At 39.4% G+C, this 21,477-nt stretch overlaps 1 protein-coding gene across 2 annotated transcripts in view; it reads right to left on the bottom strand.

Annotated features, from left to right (window-relative positions):
* The window catches only part of PLG (plasminogen), a 43,059-nt gene extending 23,437 nt beyond the window's left edge, over positions 1-19,622 (bottom strand). For both annotated transcript variants that reach the window (XM_061206803.1, XM_061206804.1), the window contains exons 1-9: positions 19,558-19,622; positions 15,046-15,181; positions 13,680-13,786; positions 9,632-9,746; positions 7,739-7,878; positions 6,206-6,326; positions 4,509-4,627; positions 2,942-3,104; positions 2,113-2,258 (exon numbers count right to left, since the gene is read on the bottom strand). In XM_061206803.1, coding sequence (XP_061062786.1) covers positions 2,113-2,258; positions 2,942-3,104; positions 4,509-4,627; positions 6,206-6,326; positions 7,739-7,878; positions 9,632-9,746; positions 13,680-13,786; positions 15,046-15,181; positions 19,558-19,606 — 1,096 coding nt within the window. In that variant the 5' untranslated portion in view covers positions 19,607-19,622. The remainder of the gene's footprint in view (positions 1-2,112; positions 2,259-2,941; positions 3,105-4,508; positions 4,628-6,205; positions 6,327-7,738; positions 7,879-9,631; positions 9,747-13,679; positions 13,787-15,045; positions 15,182-19,557) is intronic.
* Between the last annotated feature and the right edge of the window lie 1,855 nt (positions 19,623-21,477).

Genomic DNA, 21,477 nt, shown 5'->3' with positions numbered 1-21,477 from the left:
TATATCCAGCATTTGATTAAAAATTACAAGACACACCAAAAAAAAAAAAAAAAAAAAAGGAAAAAAAAGCCACTGTTGAGTGGTAAACAATCAACAGCTCCAGACTCAGTGATGACTCAGAGCCAGACAGAGATGTGGAGACTATCTGATTGAGATTATAAGGTAACTGTGATTAATATGTTGAAGGATCTTGTAGTACCATACTACAATATGCATGGATAGGTGAAGAATTTCAGCAGAGATGGAAATTCTTTTTTTTAAAAGAAAAGAATAAAATGCAAACACTAGAAATAAAAACCATGTTATCAGAGATGAAAAATTCCTTCAATGGGCTGATCAAGAGATTAAACACAACTGAGGAAAGAATCAGTGAACTTGAAAATAGATTGATAAATATTAAACTGACATACAAAGAGAAAGAGAAAAAAACAGTGGGGGAACAAAGTAGAACAAGCATATAAGAGGTATGAGGCAATATGAAATGGTCTAATATTTGGGTGATTGAAGTCCCAAAAAGGAAAACAGAGAGAGAGACAGAGCAGGGGAAAGAAACATTTGAGCAGTAATGGCTGAGAATTTTACAAAAGTAATGAAAATCAACAATCAGCAAACACCAGAAGCTCAGAGAACTTCAAGCAGGATAAATACCATAAATAAATAAGTAAACAAACAAACAGACTCACTTAGATACACCATAATCAACTGCTGAAAACTGAAGATGAGAGAAAGTCTTAAAGGCAACCAGAGAAAAAAGAAATATTAGATACAGAGGAACACAGATAAGATTTCCATCACAAACTACTCAGAACAGAAGGTAATGGAGTAACATCTTTAAAGTGGTAAAAGGGGAAAACAATTGTCCACCCAGAATTCTATACCCAACAAAAATTATTTTTTAAAATTGAAGGCAATATAAAGACTCTTTCTGACATACAAATGCTGAAAGACTTCATCATCAACAGACTTGTATTATAAGAAATGGTAAAGGTTAAGTTTTTTACAGGAAGAACATGACATCAGATGGAAATTGGAGAACCAACAAAAACAAACGAAGCACAGCAGAAATGGTAGAAATAAATAAATGAAAGTAAATATAAAAGATTTTTTTTATTTATAATTGCTTTAAAACATGACTCTTCAGGGCAAAAATAGTATCAATTTATTGTGAGATTTCTAACATAATAGAAGTAAACTCTCTGAGAACAATAGCACAATATTTTGGGAGGGAGGAAATAGTACAATGTTGTAAGGTTCTTACATTATACATCAAGTAAAATAATATTATTTGTAGGTGGAATATGATAAGTTAATGATGTATATTGTAAACATTAAAAAATACTAAAATCAGTGGTAATGAGGCAATACAAAATACTCAATTAATGCAAAGGCAGAGAAAGATGAAAAAAGGAACAAAATTCAAATAGGACAAGTAGAAATAACTAATTTGATGGTAGATTTAAATCCAACCATGTTAACAATTACATTAAATGCAAACAGTCTAAACATCTCAATTAAAAGACTGAGGGAAAAAAAAGATATATCATCCAAACGCTAGTAAAAATAGAGCTCTTATGGCTGTATTCATTTCAGCAAAAGTAGACTTTAGAACAAGGACTATTTCTAGAGATAAGGAGAGATATTACATAATGATAAAGGGGTCATTTCTTCAAAAAGACAACAATCCTAAGTGTGTCTGTGCCTGACAAAGAGCTCCAGAATATATAAAGCAAACACAAAACTGAAATGAACAGCTGAAGCTGGAAACGTCACCATTCATTTCTCAGTAAGCGATAGAACAGGAGACAGAAGATGAGCAAGGATTCAGAAGAGCTAAACAATACTAACCAACTTGACCTAATTGGCTTTTGTAGAACACTCTACCCAACAGTAGCAGAAGCCAGATTCTGCATGTGAAACAGTCACCAAGAGGACCTTATTCTGAACCACAAAACAAGCCTCAACACATTTAAAATAAATGAAATCATAAGGCATGTTCTCTGACCACAACACAATGAAACCGTAAACAAAGCTACTGTATACTGTGCTACTACTGGAGTAGAAAAATACAGAGTGCATTGGAGCTCTCAGTAAGCTCTCATTGCCCTTGCTTACCTGGGGCATCCAAGTGTTCCGCAGATAATGGAGAGGACTCACAGGATGGTATCGTGCAGTATTCCCACCTCACTTCACTGTTGCTTGTATAGCACCATGGACCTGATTCTCCATCAGGGTTACGACAATAGTTTTCTTCCAAATTTCTGAAAAAGAAGTGACTGTGAGTTTGGTTTTCCAAAAAGGCTAAAGAAATAACAAAGTGCACACATGCTTGTTAATAGTGATGTTGGCTATGTATCCAGCTAATTCTCTAGAATTATACAAACTGAATAATGGGTGGGAACTTAAGCAGAGTAGGATTCCAGAGAATTATGGCACAGATGCTTCTCTTGGGTGAATGATTGAAATATATCCCTTGGCTGTGTCTAGTGAAGCAAAATAGGTCTTTCCCCACAGCTTTGGGCACTGTGCTGTATGCTGGAAACACAATGGGTATTTTCTACACTGCTTTGTCTCCAAAAGTGTATATCATAGCCATGGAATTTAAATGTTCTCAAGCCTTACTGTACGTTTAGTACAAATGTCAAAATATTGCTGAAACCCACTCCGAGGTTACTGATTTAGTAGATCTACAATAGGGTCCAAGAATTTGCGTTTCTAACAAATTTCCTGATAATGCTGATGCCGCTGGCCTGGGAAACCACATTTTGAGAACCAGTGTTCTAGGAAAATCAGCGCTAAATTTCACTTCCGTTGCATGTGACTTGACCAGTTTTCATTCCCAAATGCTGTAAGCCTAGGTTTCTATTGTTACTAACACCAAGGCAAAGTCAATGGGATTTCACTTTCCATCCAGCTGACCGGGAAGAGACCGGAGCAGACTTACCTGCAGGGAAAGTTTTCTGGGGTCCTGTTGTGCTTGTGAGGTGTCTGATCACCCCAGCGTTGACAGGTGTTCCCAGATACGGTGACAGCCACTGTCCCTCGATAGTTTTCGCCTCTTCCCTTCAGACACTGATATGTTGGCCCAGAAGATGGTGGCGGTGTTGCTTAAATGGGAAAAATACATGACAATGAATGTTTTTTAAGTAAAGGATTCACAGATGGATATTATGGGGGAATGGATGGATGCAGGGAGCATCAGCCTGTCTTCTTTTCCACTCATCCTCCCAGATATTGGCACTTGAAAATTTTTTATCATTTTTCAGAAGAAGTTGATGTGGTAGAATCGATGTTTCCAAGACCATCTCATGAGAAACTCCTCCAGGGACAAGACCCTTGGAGTAGATGTTTCTGTCTATATTCTGTTTTCTCTATATTCTCAGCTCATCACACACAGTAAGGATCAACATGTGTCACATCCCACCCCAAATCTGCACGTGTACCAACAATCCAACTTCCTTTATGAAGAATAAATTATTCATTAAGTAAACATAACTGGCTCACCCCCAATATTCCGCAAAGCCAAACAACAGAGAGAGTCCATGGGAAGAAAGAAAATAGTGTCTCCAAGGAAAAGGGTATGCAGTGAGAAGTCAAGAAATTCTTAAGACACACTGCCATATATAAAACAGGTAAACAAAAATTTACTGTATAGCACATGGAACTATATTCAATATCTTGTAATAAACTATAATGGAAAAGAATTGGGTGAAAAAGAATATATATATATGTATATATATATATCTATAACCAAATCACTTTGCTGTACACCCAAAACTAACACAATATTGTAAATCAACTATACTTCAATTTAAAAAAAAAAAGAAAGTCTCAAGAAATAAAAGAAGATGACAGAAAGAGAAACTGATGTTCATAAGGAAGGAGAGTATCGAGGCACTTCAGCCTCCCGAAGGATGACCACCAGAGTGAAGAACAGGAAGCCAGCCCTCACGGCCTGCTAAGTCCTATTTAACGGTCTCAGATGCCCTTGTTCAGTGCCTTGCTTCAAATTCTCATAGAAGGATAATATTATAAAATTGTTTTTTCCAACTCATTCCTGCTAGGTCTACAATTTCATCTTCTCCCCCGACCTCTCTTCTCCTGTTGCTCCCTCCCAAGTTGAACATACTGAAAAACTGGACATCCAGAGACACCTCTTTGCTTACAATTAAAAAGAACTCTGGTTGATAATGAAATCCAGGTACCAGAAGGCATGGGTCTGATTTGCCTTTAGCACTAGAGAACCATAAGGGGCAGAGATCGCTCCCAAAAGCTTACATTCATCTGTACTCAAAAAAGGCAGAAGTCTCTGATACGGGACCAAAAAAACCCCATAGTAACTAGATACTCTGATCAATTACCTACAGTAGCTAATAAATTGTTTTAAAAGAGTAATCACATCCCACTGAATTTATAGGGCAATTTTCAGGCATCGCACTGAGGCACAGCACTCTTGATTCCAAGAGAAGAACAGGTGAAGGTCCCTGAGGACTGGGTATGAGCGTACTTACTACATCTCGGGATGTCACAGAATTCCCAGCGTTTGCTGGGATCGGTGGTGAAACACCATGGGCGGGGCTCCCCATCAGGGTTACGACAGTAATTCATCTTCAGATTCTTGTTTGGAAATCTGAACGTGCAAGAAGGATTTTAAACAGCACTGAACATTTACATCCACGGATGAGAATCATTTCAAAGGAGCAAATATTGAGCACCTGCTGTGTGCTAGGCACAGTCAGGCACCCAAGGAGGTGACTGGATGAAGGTTATCCTCAATGGGATGACAATCTCATAAGAAAGATTAGCCGAGTATTCTAAGGATTGTTTTTCTAACAGTTTACATGTGCAAAAATCATAGAGAATGGGATCAACTTTATCATTTTGGCCATCTGGAAAACCGATGTAAGCCAACTCCAATTATTCAGCTGCAAATAATAGCAATTTTTCAAACACAAAGTACTTACTGGCTAGAGATAGTCATCTAGTAAACAGTGCAGCCTAGAAGTTGGTGTCTTCATAGTTTAAAGGAATGGTCCTTCTGATCTACCCGGTTCTGGTCCTGCTAGCCTTTGAGCTTACAGAAACTGAGACGGATAAGCTATGCTCCTGTGTGCAGGCCAGAGAGTCGCCCTCAACAACAGGGACCCAGTGACTGAGACTGTGAGATGCACGCCACGCCTCGTGCCCCTCTGGGCTCATTTCACGTCCCTTCCTGAGACTGTAAATGCTTAGTCAGGATGGACAGAGCAACCAGCAGTGGCTCAAGCAATTCTCTTGCAGGATTGCTTTCCTGGAAGTAAATTTACCCAATTCTGAGCCTTGAGGCTTTACTGTGTTTCTTCTTTGGAATACAATAGGGAAAGGAAAATGGCAACAGCTGTGTTTTAAGATAGCTCTTTGGAATGGAAGGTACAGAAATTCAGTGGAGCTGTTTTCTACACTGAAATATGTGACTTAGTCTCTTTGCCTATAAGTTTTTATAAGCCCCGTTATAATGCTATAGTCGTCATAGAAGGAAGAGAAAGACCGAAGCAGCTACAGAGAGGGAGGTGTTTTAAGTACAATTAATGTGTACAATTAATGTGTACAATTAAGTACAATTAATTAGAAGGTGTAGAACATTGTACTTTAGAACTAATCATTACTTTCTAAATCAGGGACTCTTATTTCTATTATAGATTCATGATCACCTTTGAGAGGCTAGTGAAAGTTAGGAATCCTCAACCCCAGAAAAATGTACTGATATAAATACACATAAAATGTTGAGGGGTTCACAAAGCCCTAAAGCCCATCCACAGATCATAGGCTAGGAAGCCTTGAATCTCATCAGTGTGAAGGAAAAGGAAAGGAAGAAAGAGAAGAGGGAAATATTTGGAAAATACACAAGTGAGATATATTTGTTTTTCTTAAATTTTTATGTGCCTACGAATTAGCCGGGAATCTGGTTATAAGGCAAATTCAGATTCAGTGGGTCTGAGATTCTGCATTTCTAACAAACTCGCAGATGATATCACTCTCCCATGGACCACATTTTGAGTAGTAAGAATGTATCCTTCATTTGCAGTCACGTGGGAAGATTCAAACTTCGAAATTCAAAAACATCAGGTATGTTCACTTTTTGAGGAATGCTAAAATATCTAAATAACATTAAATTACCCATAACACTGCAGAGTCATAAACATCTAATTCCATTCCCAGTGAGGCTTACTTGGCAGGAATGTATCCATGAGCATGTGGGCTCTGAGAATCCCAGGCCTGGCAATCACGTCCAGACACGGTCTTGGAAATTTTGCCCTCATAATTTTCTCCACTGCAATGCATACATTCATCTGGGCAGAACGGACAAGAAGGAAAGGAAGAAAGAAACTGAAATGGATGAAGCGAAACGGAGTAAAAACTAGAATCCCACTAGAAATGTCTGATACCTTTGCCACTTGTTCGATGTACTTTTCCAACAATCACTTGGCAACAAAATTGGCAATAAAGGCTTAATTTTCTAATACAATCTAAAACGTCATTCTTTTTCAAATGGTAAAATTAGTATATTTTGGTTAATACCTTCTCAACTATTATAGTCTTGACCAAATCCAGAAACTCCATAATGCCATGTCTTCAAAGTGGGATGTGTGGTCCTTGGTGGGTGGGAAGGGGGCGGGGGAGAGGTTGCACATAATCTCAGGAGTCTGTAAGTTCTCTACTAGAATTTTTTAATATTTGGGGTCCCCATTCCAATAGCGGTCTTTAAAAATTTCTATGAAATTATTCTGATCATATGGATAACTGCCAAATAAGCCAGCACCCTCTCAGGATTTTAGTGCTAGGGTTTTTGCTTGTGTTCATGACCTCACACGGGACCAATATTCACCTAAAGGGACAGTGCTTCTGTTTTTATATTATCGAGAAGCATAACTGGCTGTTTTTCTTTCTTACATCACTTAAAAATGGAAACTTTGGAATACTTGAAATAACGAGGTGCAGCAAAGTAATATAAGACTTTAATTTTTATGGGGTAATAAGGAAAACAGAAGCAGACTTGATGCAAAAATGATGCTCTCACGTCAGTGAAGGGCCAAATGACCTCACAACATAGTGTACGAGTAAAGGATCCCCATGGCTGGAATAGACAAAGTGATGGGGAAGTGAGCCTTCACGTGGTACATACACTATCCATGTGGTTACACGTATCTCACCCTTGTTCATTCCCCCATGGCACCAATAAATGTAGCAGGAAATGTGAAATGAACATTTTTCAATAGGATGTTTTAAATCTTTAGCATTGACTTTTGAGGTGCACTATTAAATTGATTGGTCCATTAAAACAATAGAATCCTGACTTAAAAACTGGCTCATTGCTTGGTTTCAATGAAACAACAAAGTCTACCATGTTAAATTAATATTGTGTATTTGAATTGTATTGATTTTGGGGTTTTATTCTAATGATTTAATTGCAAATATGTTTTTGGATTTAGACTGTGTCAGAGCTTTAAGCATAAGAAGTTTGCATCTAGAGTTTATATCTAGTTTTATATTAGTCCCTGTTGAAGTACATTTTAATAAAAATAATTTAGATCAATAATGGAAAATATGCAAAATTGGTCCTTTCCAAGAGGTCATGTATTACTTGATTCTGTCAAACACAGCACTGATTGATTATTAATATCCCTGTAGAAAATTGATTTACAGCAAATTACTCCACAGACGAAGGGCAGATAAGAAAGCATTTTCTAGAGCCACCCCTGACCTTCACATTCAGGAATGCCGCAGTAGTCGTATCTCGTGCCTGGATCTGTGGTGTAGCACCAAGGTCCCTTCTTATCATTGTCTGGGTTCCTGCAGTAGTTCTCCTCCAATCCCGCGAAAGGATATTTTTCAGGTGAAAAGCTGTGGAGGATGAAAAAGAACCCCTTTGACTATATTTTTAAAATCAGCATGTTATCAGCAAGGCAGGCTAAGACACCCTCTCTTTCCCATCTGTGATTCGAGGTTGTGTCATCCAAATGCATTTCGGCTACGTTCTATAGCATTTGTGTCACCCAATTTTCAGTGTCTCTGCTGATAGCCTGCTTCAGTAGAGTAGCTAATATTACTATTATTACTATGTGGACAGCCAAGTCCTGGAAGTAGAGCCAAAGTGTCTTTATGCACAGTAGAAATACAAAGCCCTCAAAAGCCTGCCAAATTCACGATGCATTCCTAACACCTGCTTTTGTCAGTTGCCCTTCTCTCTGTAAAAGTAATAGAAGTTAACACCCTTTTGTCTGTGTGAACTCTGCACGAGGTATTACACTAAAATTTCTCTATACATTCTCTAATGTAGTCTTAATAAAAATCCCTACCAGGAAGGTGTTATTATCCCCATTTTACAGATGAGAAAACTGAGGCACAGCCATGTGAAACAAATCAAATCTTGCCTAAGCTTGAGCAGTTAATAAGTAGTATCTCAAGGGTTTAAAGTCAGATCTGTCTGATGCCAAATTCCACATCCTCTCTGAGGTGCATCCAGAATTAATGGGAGACTGGGAGGATGGAGTGAAACTCATTTTCAGAGATGAGTTGCTACGTAGTGATAAGAAATTAGATTAAAAAACCTAAGACTTGGGACTTCCCTGGTGATCCAGTGGTAAAGAATCTGCCTTGCAATGCAGTGGATGCAGGTTCGATCCCTGGTCAGGGAACTAAGATCCCACATGCTGCGGGGCAACTAAGCCCGTGTGCCACAACTACAGAGCCCTGGATCCTGCACGCCACAACTAGAGAAGAGAAAAAACCCACATGCCACAACCAGAGAGAAGCCCGTGCACCTCAACAAAAGATCCCGCGTGCCTCAACAAAGATCCTGCAAGCCTTGACTAAGACCCGACGCAGCCAAAAATAAATTAAAAAAAAAAACAAAAACAAAAACCTAAGACTTAGAATCTGAAATGGTAGCTCTTGTTTCTGGTTTTTCTATGTACCCGTTTTTGGTAGATTTGGTCCTCCCAGGATCTCAGTTTCCTCATCTGCTGGGGTAGAGATGGCCTATATTATCTCTAAGGCCCTTGACATTCCATGATTTGGCCATTTGGTTTAATCATTTTAACCTCAATAAGCCTTAATGTGCTGGGAATATGAGACCTGCCCATCTCATAGGGATGCATAAAGGCAATTTGTTTGGGTAGGGGAGGGGGAAGGGTCATAGACACTAAATTCCCACTTGATAAGCATTGTTAATGAGAACTTAATCCACCTAATACCATATTGGGCAAAGCACAAAAAGGAAGACACTAAAATAAATAATAGGCAAGTTGCAAGATAATCTGTTTTTCACAATGTTGAGGTGAACACATGGTGTGTTTGATTTAGACTAATTCAGTTCTAAGCATAGTCATCTTTGGTCTCTTCTCAGATTCAGCCTAGAATTCATGGTTTTATAGTTCTTTTCTATTGTTCTCAGTCTTCCAGAAAAGCATACACGCAAGAATGAATGGAAAGCAGCCATTTTCTGATTTTATTCCATAAATAATCGAACGGTTCTGCCTCAGCATCAAGAAGGTTCTCCCCATACCTGCGAGTCACATGTTCTGGTTTGAGTCAGAAGTAATGGAATCATTCTGAGTATAAGAGGTGAACACGGAGACAAAAGAGAAAGTCTTACTTGGGTGTGTGTGGAGAATTGTCGCTCCATTTTTGACAGGCGACACCACTTTTTGTTTTGGCCATGGTCCCCCTGTAGTTCTTCCCATTTCCAGTCTTGCACTCTGAAAGATACACTGCAAGGAAGTCCAAACAGTGGTCAAACCCTTTCACAACAAGAAAAATCATGAAGAAGTCCTGCACTACTTGAACACATTGAGAGAAAGGACACCATTGCCCACTATCTAAAAGGACAGTCTTTTACATCTGTGTAAGAGTTACAGTTAACGAAGCCACGTGGGGCATTGATTCCTTTACTCAAAACTACCGCCCCTCCATGTGCCGGGCAGATGCTGGGTGCTGGGGATGCTGGAAACACCAAGAGTAGGAACGGCACAGGCTCTGCCCTCATGGAGCTTACATTCCAGTGGAGTCAGGGGGGCCGGTTACAGAAAGTAATCAAGAACACAGATTGTGAAATAGACAACCTTGTGGTGACACATGTAACAGAGAAAATTAATAGCATCATGAGAAAGTGGATGGGAAAGGGGATGGGGGCTTCTTCACAAGGTGGGCAGCAGGTTTTCAGAGGTTGAAAGAGATCCAAGCCACTTCTACTTTTGGAAGGTCCCAGTAGTATTTTAAATATGAAAAAATGCCAAAAACAGGGTGATATGACTGTGGTCTACTTTCAATGTTTACAGAAGATGCTCGCAACCAGCCTCCACTTAACCAACGCGCTGGTTGCCCAGTGGGCCCCATCCTGCCTTTAAAACACGCTGCCAGGTGCCCACCTGTGGCCCACATGTGGCAGGGTGGGCATCTGTGGCTGGCAGGCCACTTTCGGGTGTGCCCACCCACTCTGTTCCTACCAGGTGGGTTATATGCTTACCAAGAGTGAGTTGCTGTTATTTCCAAAACTTTTTATACAGCTCTATTTGATTACAGATGATCTAAACTGAGAAGTGAATGGGGGGAAGATGGAGCTTTTTTTAAAATTAAGTTGAATGGTTTCAAGGACTTGAAATAGTTGAATAGTTTTTTTTTAAATTTTATTTAATTAATTTTTTTTATACAGCAGGTTCTTATTAGTTATCTATTTTATACATGTTAGTGTATATATGTCAATCCCAAACAATAGCTATTGTTGATTGAGCACCTGCCAAGTGCAGGGCTCGGTGCCAGCTTCTTTACATTTATTCATCATAATCCCTGCAACAAATCTGTAAGGCTGGAATAAGGCCAACACGCATCTCTGTACAATGCTTTGTTGCCTCTTGTTCCATTACAAACTCTCAGTAGGAAAGAGTAGTGTGGAACAGGCAAAAAAAGAGAAATGGAAACCATGGTGTAGTAGGGAAGAACAAATCTGACTCCATATTGGATCTGTTTCTTTAACTTTTGTATGCTGTTGCTTTTGCTACAAGTTAAGAATGTTGCCTATAGCCTGAAATATATAGGATAGCCCATTCTCAAGGCTCTGACCTCTAAAGGTATAACACTTTTCCATTCACATAGAGACCAAAGGTTGCAGAACAGAGAATAACACTTATCTCGTTGGAGGTTTATAGGTACATTGTGATGGGACTTATGTGGCCAGCTGCAAGAGCAAAGGATTCCTACACCAAGAGGTCTGCAGCAACCAACCTCACCCCCTCCCCTTTTAGTATAAAAGAAGCCTGAATTCTAATCAGGGAAGATGGTTCTTTGGGACACTAGTCCACCATCTTCTTGGGTGGCTGGCTTTCTGAATAAAGTCTCTATTCCTTGTCCCAGCAAATCATCTCTTGATTTATTGGTCTGTCCTGCAGGTAGCAGGACTCGAGTTGAATAGTTTTAAAAATTGTCATCAAATCCACTGACAGCAATCCATTCATATAGTTGATATGAGTTTGAAGGGAGAGGAATCATAAAAATATAAAAGAATTTTACCGACAGATTGATTGGTAGATGTCTCTAGACCTGCTCGACTTCAAAGAGAAGGACATTAATTATCGTAGACAAGTCACTAGAGTGTGGTTTATGCAAGAAATGCACCAGATAACTCCTGTTGGCGGCCCCAGGTTCAAAGAAAAAAAGCCTCTGCTTTACATCAAAAGGTGTCAATGTAAGCTTCCATTTTCAATGAAAATATAAAATATTTAAGGTATATTTGTGTCATCTTTTATGATTTCCCACTTTAGCCAAATTTTTAAATTAATCAATTGTCTGGGGAAAGGACTTCTAACACACCTATAGCAGCTACTGCTTTAAACCCAATGCTCTATATAAAGATTGCAGATCTATCTTCATTGAGATATATTATTATAGTAGATATATTACACTTATCAAAAAGGTAAACTCAAGGTACTTTGGAGGCCAGGGGTCAGGGGAGACTTTCCAAAGGAGGTGATGCTTGAGCTGAAATTTGGGAGATGAGAAGGAGCCGGAAGAACAGAGGAGGGTCCAGGACGAAGAGGTGTGTGCTTGCCCTGCTGGAGGAGGGGCAGATATAAGCCCAGCACATGAGGTAGGCTTAAATAATGCAGGGCCCTGCAGCAATTGGTGAGTATTTCGATTGTCTTCTAGGGCACTAAAGGTTTGAAGCAGAGAAGTTACAGACCAGCCACTGTGGTGACGCAGCCAGTGGTGATGGTGGCTTAGACCCAAGTGGCAGCAGTGGCCATGGTGGCGAAAGTAGAGATGTAACTAATTTGACACTGACCATTCCCAGAAAAACCCTGGCAGGTAATTTAACAGTGGGTCAATATTCCACAGTAAAGAAACAAGCACCAAAAAATGACTGACTTTTGACTTTTTACCTCTCTTTTATTTGTATGTACCTGCCAGAGTTTATATAACCTTTTGCTCCTTTCCATCACCTTGAAAACAGGCAACTCTTCAACTATCCAAACTAAGCCTAGCGGTCACCCGCATGGTCCTTCTGGTTAACAATTTACAAAGGACATGTTTAAATGTTAGCATTTTGCAGAGAGTATCCCACCAGCCTTTTTAAAAATCTGATGGACAGTGGGTAATCCCATATATCTCTTCCTTTACTATTTGTAAGAACTAGTAACGTCAACAGATAAACTTTAGATTTAATCTGCACTTTAGACTCAAGGATTAGAGCTAAACAGTGGGCTGGAAGTGTGTATAGCAGACGCACAGATAATTAAAACTAAGAAGATGAACCAACGTGTAGATAGAATCCTAACCTAAAATAACACTTCTCAAAATCTTATTTAGAGTTTTGTGGGGAAACTAGAATGTTGTAAGCCATTGTCAAGAATCAGTGAAATAGGATGTGTCTGGTTGAGTTCAACATCTGTGATACAGAATATTTGGAGAGCAAAATTGTTATCAAAATAGTCTTAATACCTCGCCAGCAACAGAGAATAGGAAATAGTTTTGAAAGCATCATTATTCACTTAAATCTTCGTACAGACTTAATGAACTTTTACACATCTTAGAAGACATGCAACTTCCGTAGGAATCTAGGCCACCCATGATCCTAAACAACGAAAGATCTAGAGTTTTCAAGGAAACTATGGAAAAGGAACTGCAACTTCTGCACATTTTCAAAAGATACCATTCCAGAGTCTAAGGGAAATACAGACCATGACTGAAAAAAAGTGGAACATGTAAGAGTAAAAATAAAGATATTTTCTCTATTCAAATGTTACTGCAGATTGAAAACACCTCAGTTTTGCTATTTCTCCAGGCTTCAGACCAAGGACCGTGGTCCCTGCAGAACAAAAAACCAAGATCATAAGAAACCTGTAGACTCTCCCTCTTCTCCTTAAAAATAAAATAAAATTTTCAGTATCTTATTTTCAGGGTCATAGAGGTGGAAGTGATATTGTAAATCCAATCCCTTCGTTTTTAAACCAAGAGAAATGAAACTTAAAAGGTGAAGTCATATATGCAGGTTGACGTAGTGGGTTAGTGGCCAAATCTTCTGACTCCAAATTCAATTTCACTACACCATAGCGCCTCCATTCGCTGGTCTGATAAATTACACATATTAAACGGGCTGGGGGAGGGAAGGGGGAGGGGAATGGGGAGAAGGAAGAAAACATTGTACGTACTTCTCTTCTCAAATAAAACGACATCCCTCATCCTAAGGACTGGGGAAAACTTGCTGTTTTCAGCCATTATCACACATTGTTGTTCTTTACTGTGATACTGGAATGCCCTGCAGAAGAGAATCAGAAAATACAACTCTTTTCCTTTATTTAAGGAAAGCAAAGTTTTACTAATAAGGAAGAGACTAAAGATGACTCTCTTGATGAATCAAGGAGCTCAGAATTTGTTACTTCCAATTCAACTTGGCACTGTATCAATGAAGTATCGTCAAAGGATGCAGCAATATGGTAGCTACTCTTGTTTTCTTCTACCTTTACCTTCTCCCCCTCCAAATTTTCTTTTTTTTTTTCCCCTCTGTTTCAACTGCTTTATTCTTTCTTCACTGGTTTTCTTAATGAAGTGCCAGAATATTTGCTTTGTGCTGGAAAGAAGCAACTGAGTGCTTTAAACCCATTCCTGAGAGGGTCCACGTGGACTCCTGTAACTTCCCCTTGCCTATGTCTCTGCATTCTACCCCCTTCCCCCTCACACCTCCCTGCCCTGTACCTCAGTCCTGCATGGATGTTGAGCCTGGCATCAAAGCCATCCATGGCTTCCTTTCCTGCCCCATCTCCTGTGTGAACCTTTGCTTCAGCTGACTTGGTCCTTTCATCATCCCTCTCACAGGTGCCCAGCCATGCTGCCCTCTGCCTAGAATCCCTCCCGCGTGGTCAGTATTTACCAAGATCTCACCCTTCAAAGCCCAGCTCAGTTCCCACCTCCTCCCCAGGCCTTCCCTGGTCATCTCAACTCTTAGGATTGTTCTTTCCTCTGAATCTTCATGGAGCACGTATTGATCATGTCACTTATCAATGTCTCGCATTGGCTGGTTTTTTTTAATTTTTATATTTTATCCAGTTTCTGTGACTACACCACAAATTCAAAAGGGCAAGCACTGGCTTTTGTATCTACACAAAAATCTATCATATATACTGATATATATATATATATCTCCCCTATGTACTGATCATTGTGTCAATGCTTTGTGGCTCCCTAGGGTCTAGGACACTTCCAGTCACATGATCCTCAATAAATATTTATCGACGATAATGTTAAAAACTAGAGCTCAGAACAATAGCTGCCGATGTCATGTGTAAAAAAATAACTTCCTTTGGGGGCATTTTTCTAAAGGGGACACTAATTAACAAGAAACCGTATGGTTTCAGATACAGAGAGCAAATACAGATTCCAAACTCCAATCCCATGAAATTCCTCTTTCCTCTTAAATCCTATTTTCGTTGATAAATCCCTGAGCAAATTTCTCGTGATCAATGTAATAGCGTCTCAAGCAGCAGGATTTCTGTGTAGGCTCAGTGACCAAGAAAATACCTGCAAATGAAGTCTCTTTCCGCCTCACAGTTTGTTGCACATTCATCTATGCTTCCTGTCACCAGCTGCTTCCGAGTCAAACTAAACAGGGAAGCTCCCCGGGTATTTACATAGTCATCCAGGGGGTCTCCGAGACCTACAAATGGAAGATAAAAGTGGGACAACTGATAAATGCATCAACACCATTGTTTAATTATCATGAATTTGTAAACTATTCGTTTTGCATCAACGAAGTAAAACTGGCTGCTGCATTGGAAGCAGGATGGGTGGCTGTGAATAAAAATGTTTAATTAGGAAAACAGTTCCATGAATAGATGGCACTATGTTAAAAGATCAACTGGATTGTTAGGTTAATAGATTAGAACTATTTAACAACTTCCATGTTACTACGTTAATGGGTATGAAACATTAAATAAGAAAAAATTTGATCTGTTTGCTAGTAATTGCATGTCATGATGGAACAGTAAGAGACAGCCAAGGGCAACTTTTGATGTTGATTTGTCCATCCCTGGGTATAAATGGAAACTGGAGGCCACTATTCGATTTCCTACAGTGCAAACTTTAGTTGTGGCACTGTCACTTAAACTGATGGGATAAGCATTCTCTGAATGGCTCCACCACAAGATACAAAAACTTTAATGAGTTGATGATGTCGAGAATAAATAAGAGCTGGACTAAATCTTGACCACAATACATGGTCATTTTTATACTGGACTTGGTAGAGTGACACCTCACTATTTATTAAAGAGAAATCATTTTTGCCAAGATGATGACAGCTTTCTGGCATTTCTGAGGAAACTGTACAACAGCAGAGCCTGGGACAAACAATGGCCTTGATTTTCCTCAGACATAAAATCTGAGGCAAAGAGTCTGTTTGAAGGTCGCTCTGCCCCTTTGCTACTGCAGAGGGTGGCCAGGGGAGCTTCAGCCATGTTCCCACCGCAAGGCTACAAAGAGTACTCCTGAGACATGTGGCACCTGAGACAGCTGTGGCAGATCTATTCCAAGGCTGGAGACTCAGCCTCTATCCTTTTGGGATGGAACACCAGCCGTTTTCATAGGGTGAGGGGCTAAAAGAGGTTAATTTAATGGAGACAGCAAAGTTTCCTAAAGTTTGCCTAAATGGAATTAGGCAACCTGGCAACTTTGACCACTTTGAGGGGAGGGGTGGAGATCAAAGCCAGGGTGAGCAGGTTGAAGAGTGACCAAGAGAGGCGGTGGGAACAGCATGGGAAGACAAGTCTTTTCAGAAATCTGGCTGTGAAAGGAGCATTTCCTAGAGGCCATATGAAATCTCAGAAATTTTTAAAAATTTTTATTGAAATATAGTTGATTTATAATGTTGTGTTACTTTCAGGTGTAGAGCAAAGTGATTCAGTTATACATATATATTCTTTTTTAGATTCTTTTCCATTATAGGTTAGTACAAGATATTGAGTAGAGTTCCCTGTGCTATACAGTAGGTCCTTGTTGGTTATCTATTTTATATATAGAAGTGTGTATTTGTTACTCCCAACCTCCTAATTTACCCCTCCCCCCTCTTTCCCCTTTGGTAACCAGAAGTTTGTTTTCTATGTCTTTAAGTCTATTTCTGTTTTGTAAATAAGTTCATTTGTATCATTTTTTTAGATTCCACATATAAGGGATATCATAGGATATTTGTCTCTGTCTGACTTACTTAGTGTGATCATCTCTAGGTCCTCTCAGAAATTTTTGAAGATGAGACATTCTAGAGCATGTTTGGGTACTGATGAAAATTATCTAGTAGGAAGGGTCATGAAGGGTCAGGTCCTCATTCTCAGAAGGGCCATCCCTTACCATCTGAAAACACACACGCCACAAGGGCGTGATGCACTTTCCTAGATTAAGACAAAGCTATTTCCAGAGCCCTGCCTCTGCTCTTCCTTCCTCGACCTGAGATTCTCCAAACTGGAAGGATGGATGGTTCCATCCTTGAATAGGAAGTTGACTGATATAGTTTAATACGCCAAAAAAGCACCTGATACATGTATCAAGAGATTATAGAGAAATAGATACGTTAGACCCATACCCATGTCTTTTTTTTTTTTTTTTTTTAAACATCTTTATTGAAGTATAATTGCTTTACAATGGTGTGCTAGCTTCTGCTTTACAACAAAGTGAATCAGTTACACATATACATATGTTGCCATATCTCTTCCCTCTTGCATCTCCCTCCCTCCCACCCTCCCTATCATACCCATGTCTTCATCCTGTATTTTTCTCCCAATTTGCGCTCTCATTTCCAGGAAGAGTTGTGCTTTGGTAAATTCTATAGATCAGGATGTGACTTTAAAAACAAACACAAGAACTCTATAAAGTATATCCTATAAAGACTGAAATTAGATCTTTTGAAGAGTTCTTAGAAAGTAGAGCAGGCTGGGGTGTAAATGATATCGAAACAAGAAAATTTCCATTTTTATCACCCTTTAATTATGTTATGTTAGTATGTTTCATAGCATATAGCTGCTGAGACCCACCTTAGGAGCTGATACACCAAAGAAATATCCCAAAAGAGAATAAATTTTTTTCTTTTTACTTTGAAAAGTTTTCCCCCAATAATTTCTTTCTTTAATTCCAGGGATCATGTGACAATGTGGTGTAATACACTTTATTTATTGACCAAGAAATATTAGACAAATTTTTTTAGTAACAAAAGTATTTTTATATTCTATGCTGAATGTAGATGTATATTGGTACCAAAACAAGTATATTTTATTAATAATGTGGGTTTGTTTTTTTTTAAATCACGGTAGTGTGTATATGTACACCCATGCTTGTGTGTTTGAAAGAAAAGACTTTGTGGTTTGTGAAATGCAAACTGTTTATCCGCCTCTCACTGAGAACAGCTGTAAAAGGAGATTTTTTTTCCTCTCCCTGGTCATTTCAGTGCACTGGAAAGATGAAACACTTCTACGGAAAGACAGAGTAAATGCCTTCCTTTCAAAAAGAGCTTATGCAAGTCTTCTTCCCCCTAGGTTGGGGAAGACGTATGTTAATCCTGCTGCAGAGAAGTCTGTTCTAACATTTGGGTGTGTCCCACTGTATCCAGAGTTCCAGGTCCCGCTTCCCATGGACTAAAATAGAGTGTGCACAAAAAAATAAAAAATAAAATAATAATAAAATAGAGTGTGCACCCCTGCGCCACTCCCCACAACCATTTCCCGTGAAAACCTCTTTATGCAACCTTCTGCCGTTTTTTCTTTGATATTTCTTTAGATGGCTCCACTAAATTCAAATGTATTTGACTCTAATTTAAAGTACAGCTTGTAAAATTTTATCTGGCTACTTATAAATTGAATTTCAAGTATCTATACATTGTTTATATGAAGAATCACTAACATACTGTATGATTCTGCTTATAAGAAATGTCCAAAACAGGCAAATCAGAGACAGAAAGTAGATTAGTGATCGCCAGGGGCTGGGCGGGGATGAAGGTTGGGGAGAGGGGAGAAGAGGGGTTGGAGGTGACAGCTAAGGGGTGTGGAGTTTATTTGGGAGGTAATAAAAATGTTCTGAAAGGTATTGTGATAGTTGCATAACTCTGAATACTGAAAACCTTTGGATTGTATGCTTTAAATGGATGAATTGTATAGTATGTGAATTATATCTCAATAAAGCTGTCAAAAAAAAAAAAAAGAACTACGAAGACATGCTTAGAATATTTTAACAAAGGTTTAAACAAAGTTGAAAAAGTGAGAAGAAGCATCAGATTCCTTCTCGGAAAGCCCTGGCTAAAGTCCTGGTTTCTGGGAGTTTGGTCAATAGGCAAATAACGTGATTTTCCTAAGGACAGATTTCCTCATCTATAAAATGGGTATAAATTTACTACAATACCTATGGTATCAGCTAAATAAGCTGGACTTAGTAAAGGACACACACATATGCATGTATGAATAAAAATGTGCCCGTCCTACCTCAGGTACTCAGTGGAGATTTGTTGAATTATTGTACGGACATCATCCTGCAAATCGATGCCTGTGATTTCTCCAGGCATAAGAAGCAAACTTATATGTATGGAAAGCCTTCCTTAAGTCATAACAAACAGAGAACAGGTCAACACAACCACAGACTGGTCAAAGAATGTGGTCAGAGATATTTCATTGTTTACATTTGAAAGTCAGAAAAATATGACACCTTAACAAAAATGGTCTACATTAACCAAACTGAGAACCAGGCAAAGAGACTAACAACTTGTGGGGTTGTTAGCTATCTGGGCTATTTTTTTTCTAACTAAAATAACCATCACGTGGGCTCCATCTTTTAGACTGAAAACATCATTCATTATTTTCTCTGCCCACTTGTCTCCAGTATTCCCATGAGGGAAATGAAACATTTCTTGAAGATTTCCTCATTCTTAGATTGTGACCTGGGAATCTCACAAGTCAAAAGCTAAATTCAACAAGTTGCACAAGAAACCATCATGGATCTATTTTTAATACATTGCTAGGAAAAAATATATTGATTAAAGTGAAAAAAATCTCTATGTCTTACCTGATTTCAGAAATAAAAGAAGTAGAAGTACCACCTCCTTATGTTCCATCTTGGGACGGGCCAGCAGTGTCCGGAAAACAGTGCGTCCCAATTCCAAGATGTTATTGACTTACATGAGAGGAAATGCACCCACAAACAAGATAATCACATGGAGTTAATTATTCTCTTGGAGGCCCATTGCCACTGTGCTCTGAAGTGTTCAAACATTACCTTGACGGGAGGATCTTACAAAATGTTTGAGAGCGGAGTCTGCAATAGATGCTGGGAAGTGGTGGAGGCTGCCCGCCCCCTCGGCTGCCCCACACTGCCTCCTGCTTCCCTCCTTGCCCCCAGCCCATCATCTTTCCCACTTACTCTTCTTTCCTTCCCTCTTATTTCACTCTCTTTCTTTTGGGTGAAAAAAAAATTACAACAATAGCTAACATTTGCTGAGGACTTTCCTATGCCAGACCTTCCGCATAGTTTCATCCAACCTTCCAAACAGGCAATATTATTATCATCCCCACTTCAGATGAGGCGACTCAGGCTGAGAAAGTTTAACTTTCCCAAGGTCACTTAGCTCACAAGGGATGAAGCCAATGGACAAAAGCTATTTGGCCTCAGATTACAGACTTAAGCTAGAGCATCACTATTAACATCTCCACATCGTACCAGTGTAGAAATCACTACGTAAGTTACAATATTTCATTATTATCAAACTTTATGTCCAATGGACTCATATGGTTTCCATGATTATAGATGATGTTATAAAATGTCGATCTTTCCCCCCAATGAATTCACAGTGCATTATAGTCTCATCCTCATGAAATAAAGCAAGAGTGGGAAAATTAAGTTTAAAGAATGTCTTGATTTTAATTGTTGATTCTGTACTTTGCCCTGGCTTAAGGTTAGAATGACCAGGTAGTACATGCTTTAAAACTCTTACATCAGTGTTCAATAATATTCAGGAATTGGCTCTATTTTAATTGTGAAAGAAGAACTCAAAACACTCCTCTCTCCATGCTATGAAATTCCTTTCTACAAATTAACCAGCAAAACGTAGAGGTGGGCACCAATCATCTTGGATGGACCCTCCTGCAGAATTGCCTGGGGTTGAAGTACTGTGTGTGCAGAATTCACAAGAACAGAACGTGCTGGAGAGCAAGATGGTAGCACCATCATGAGGGGCTGGGAGGACCTGGCACATTTCCTGTTTTTCCACCATGTCCCAGCTTTCTCCCCTCCCTCTCACCTAGTGGCCCAGTTCATTCAAGGGGACACAAGGTGGAAGCAAGTTGAGAAATCAGCCTTGGGAAGACTTTTTGTCTTAACATATCTGAAATGTCTCTTAGGGGAATTATGTTGGTGTGTTTCAGAAAATACTTTGGGGGAGAAAACAGACTCTGGTAATACATGATGTTGCCACTACACATTTACTACCACTTAAAATACTTTAGTACTGCCTCATGGATAAGGCACCTCAGGAACAATGCTATCAGAAATTCTACATCTGCATAAATGTCCTTTTCTTGTTTTGTTTTGTTTTTTTGATATGGATGGTAGTGGTATGCCTTTTGCCCCCTTTCCTCTTGGAAGCTTCTAGAATATATTTGGTTCTACAAAAGTTATTTTGTTTAATTTATTTTATTTTATTTATTTTATTTTGGGCTGCATTGGGTCTTTGTTGCTGCGCGCAGGCTTTCTCTAGCTGCGGCCAGCAGGGGCTACTCTTCCTTGTGGTGTGTGGGCTTCTCATTGCAGTGGCTTCTCTTGTTGCGGAGTACGGGCTCTAGGCACGCGGGCTTCAGTAGTTGCAGCATGCAGGCTCAGTAGCTGTGGCTCGCGGCTCTAGAGCGCAGGTTCACTAGTTGTGGTGCATGGGCTTAGCTGCTCCGCGGCATGTGGGATCTTCCCGGACCAGGGGAAGATCGAACCCGTGTC

This window comes from Eubalaena glacialis, chromosome 12 (assembly GCF_028564815.1).
Source record: "Eubalaena glacialis isolate mEubGla1 chromosome 12, mEubGla1.1.hap2.+ XY, whole genome shotgun sequence".
In the NCBI taxonomy this organism is placed as follows: Eukaryota; Metazoa; Chordata; class Mammalia; order Artiodactyla; family Balaenidae; genus Eubalaena; species Eubalaena glacialis.
Note: the sequence above shows the minus strand (reverse complement) of the source record. Positions and strands in the feature narration are given on the sequence as shown.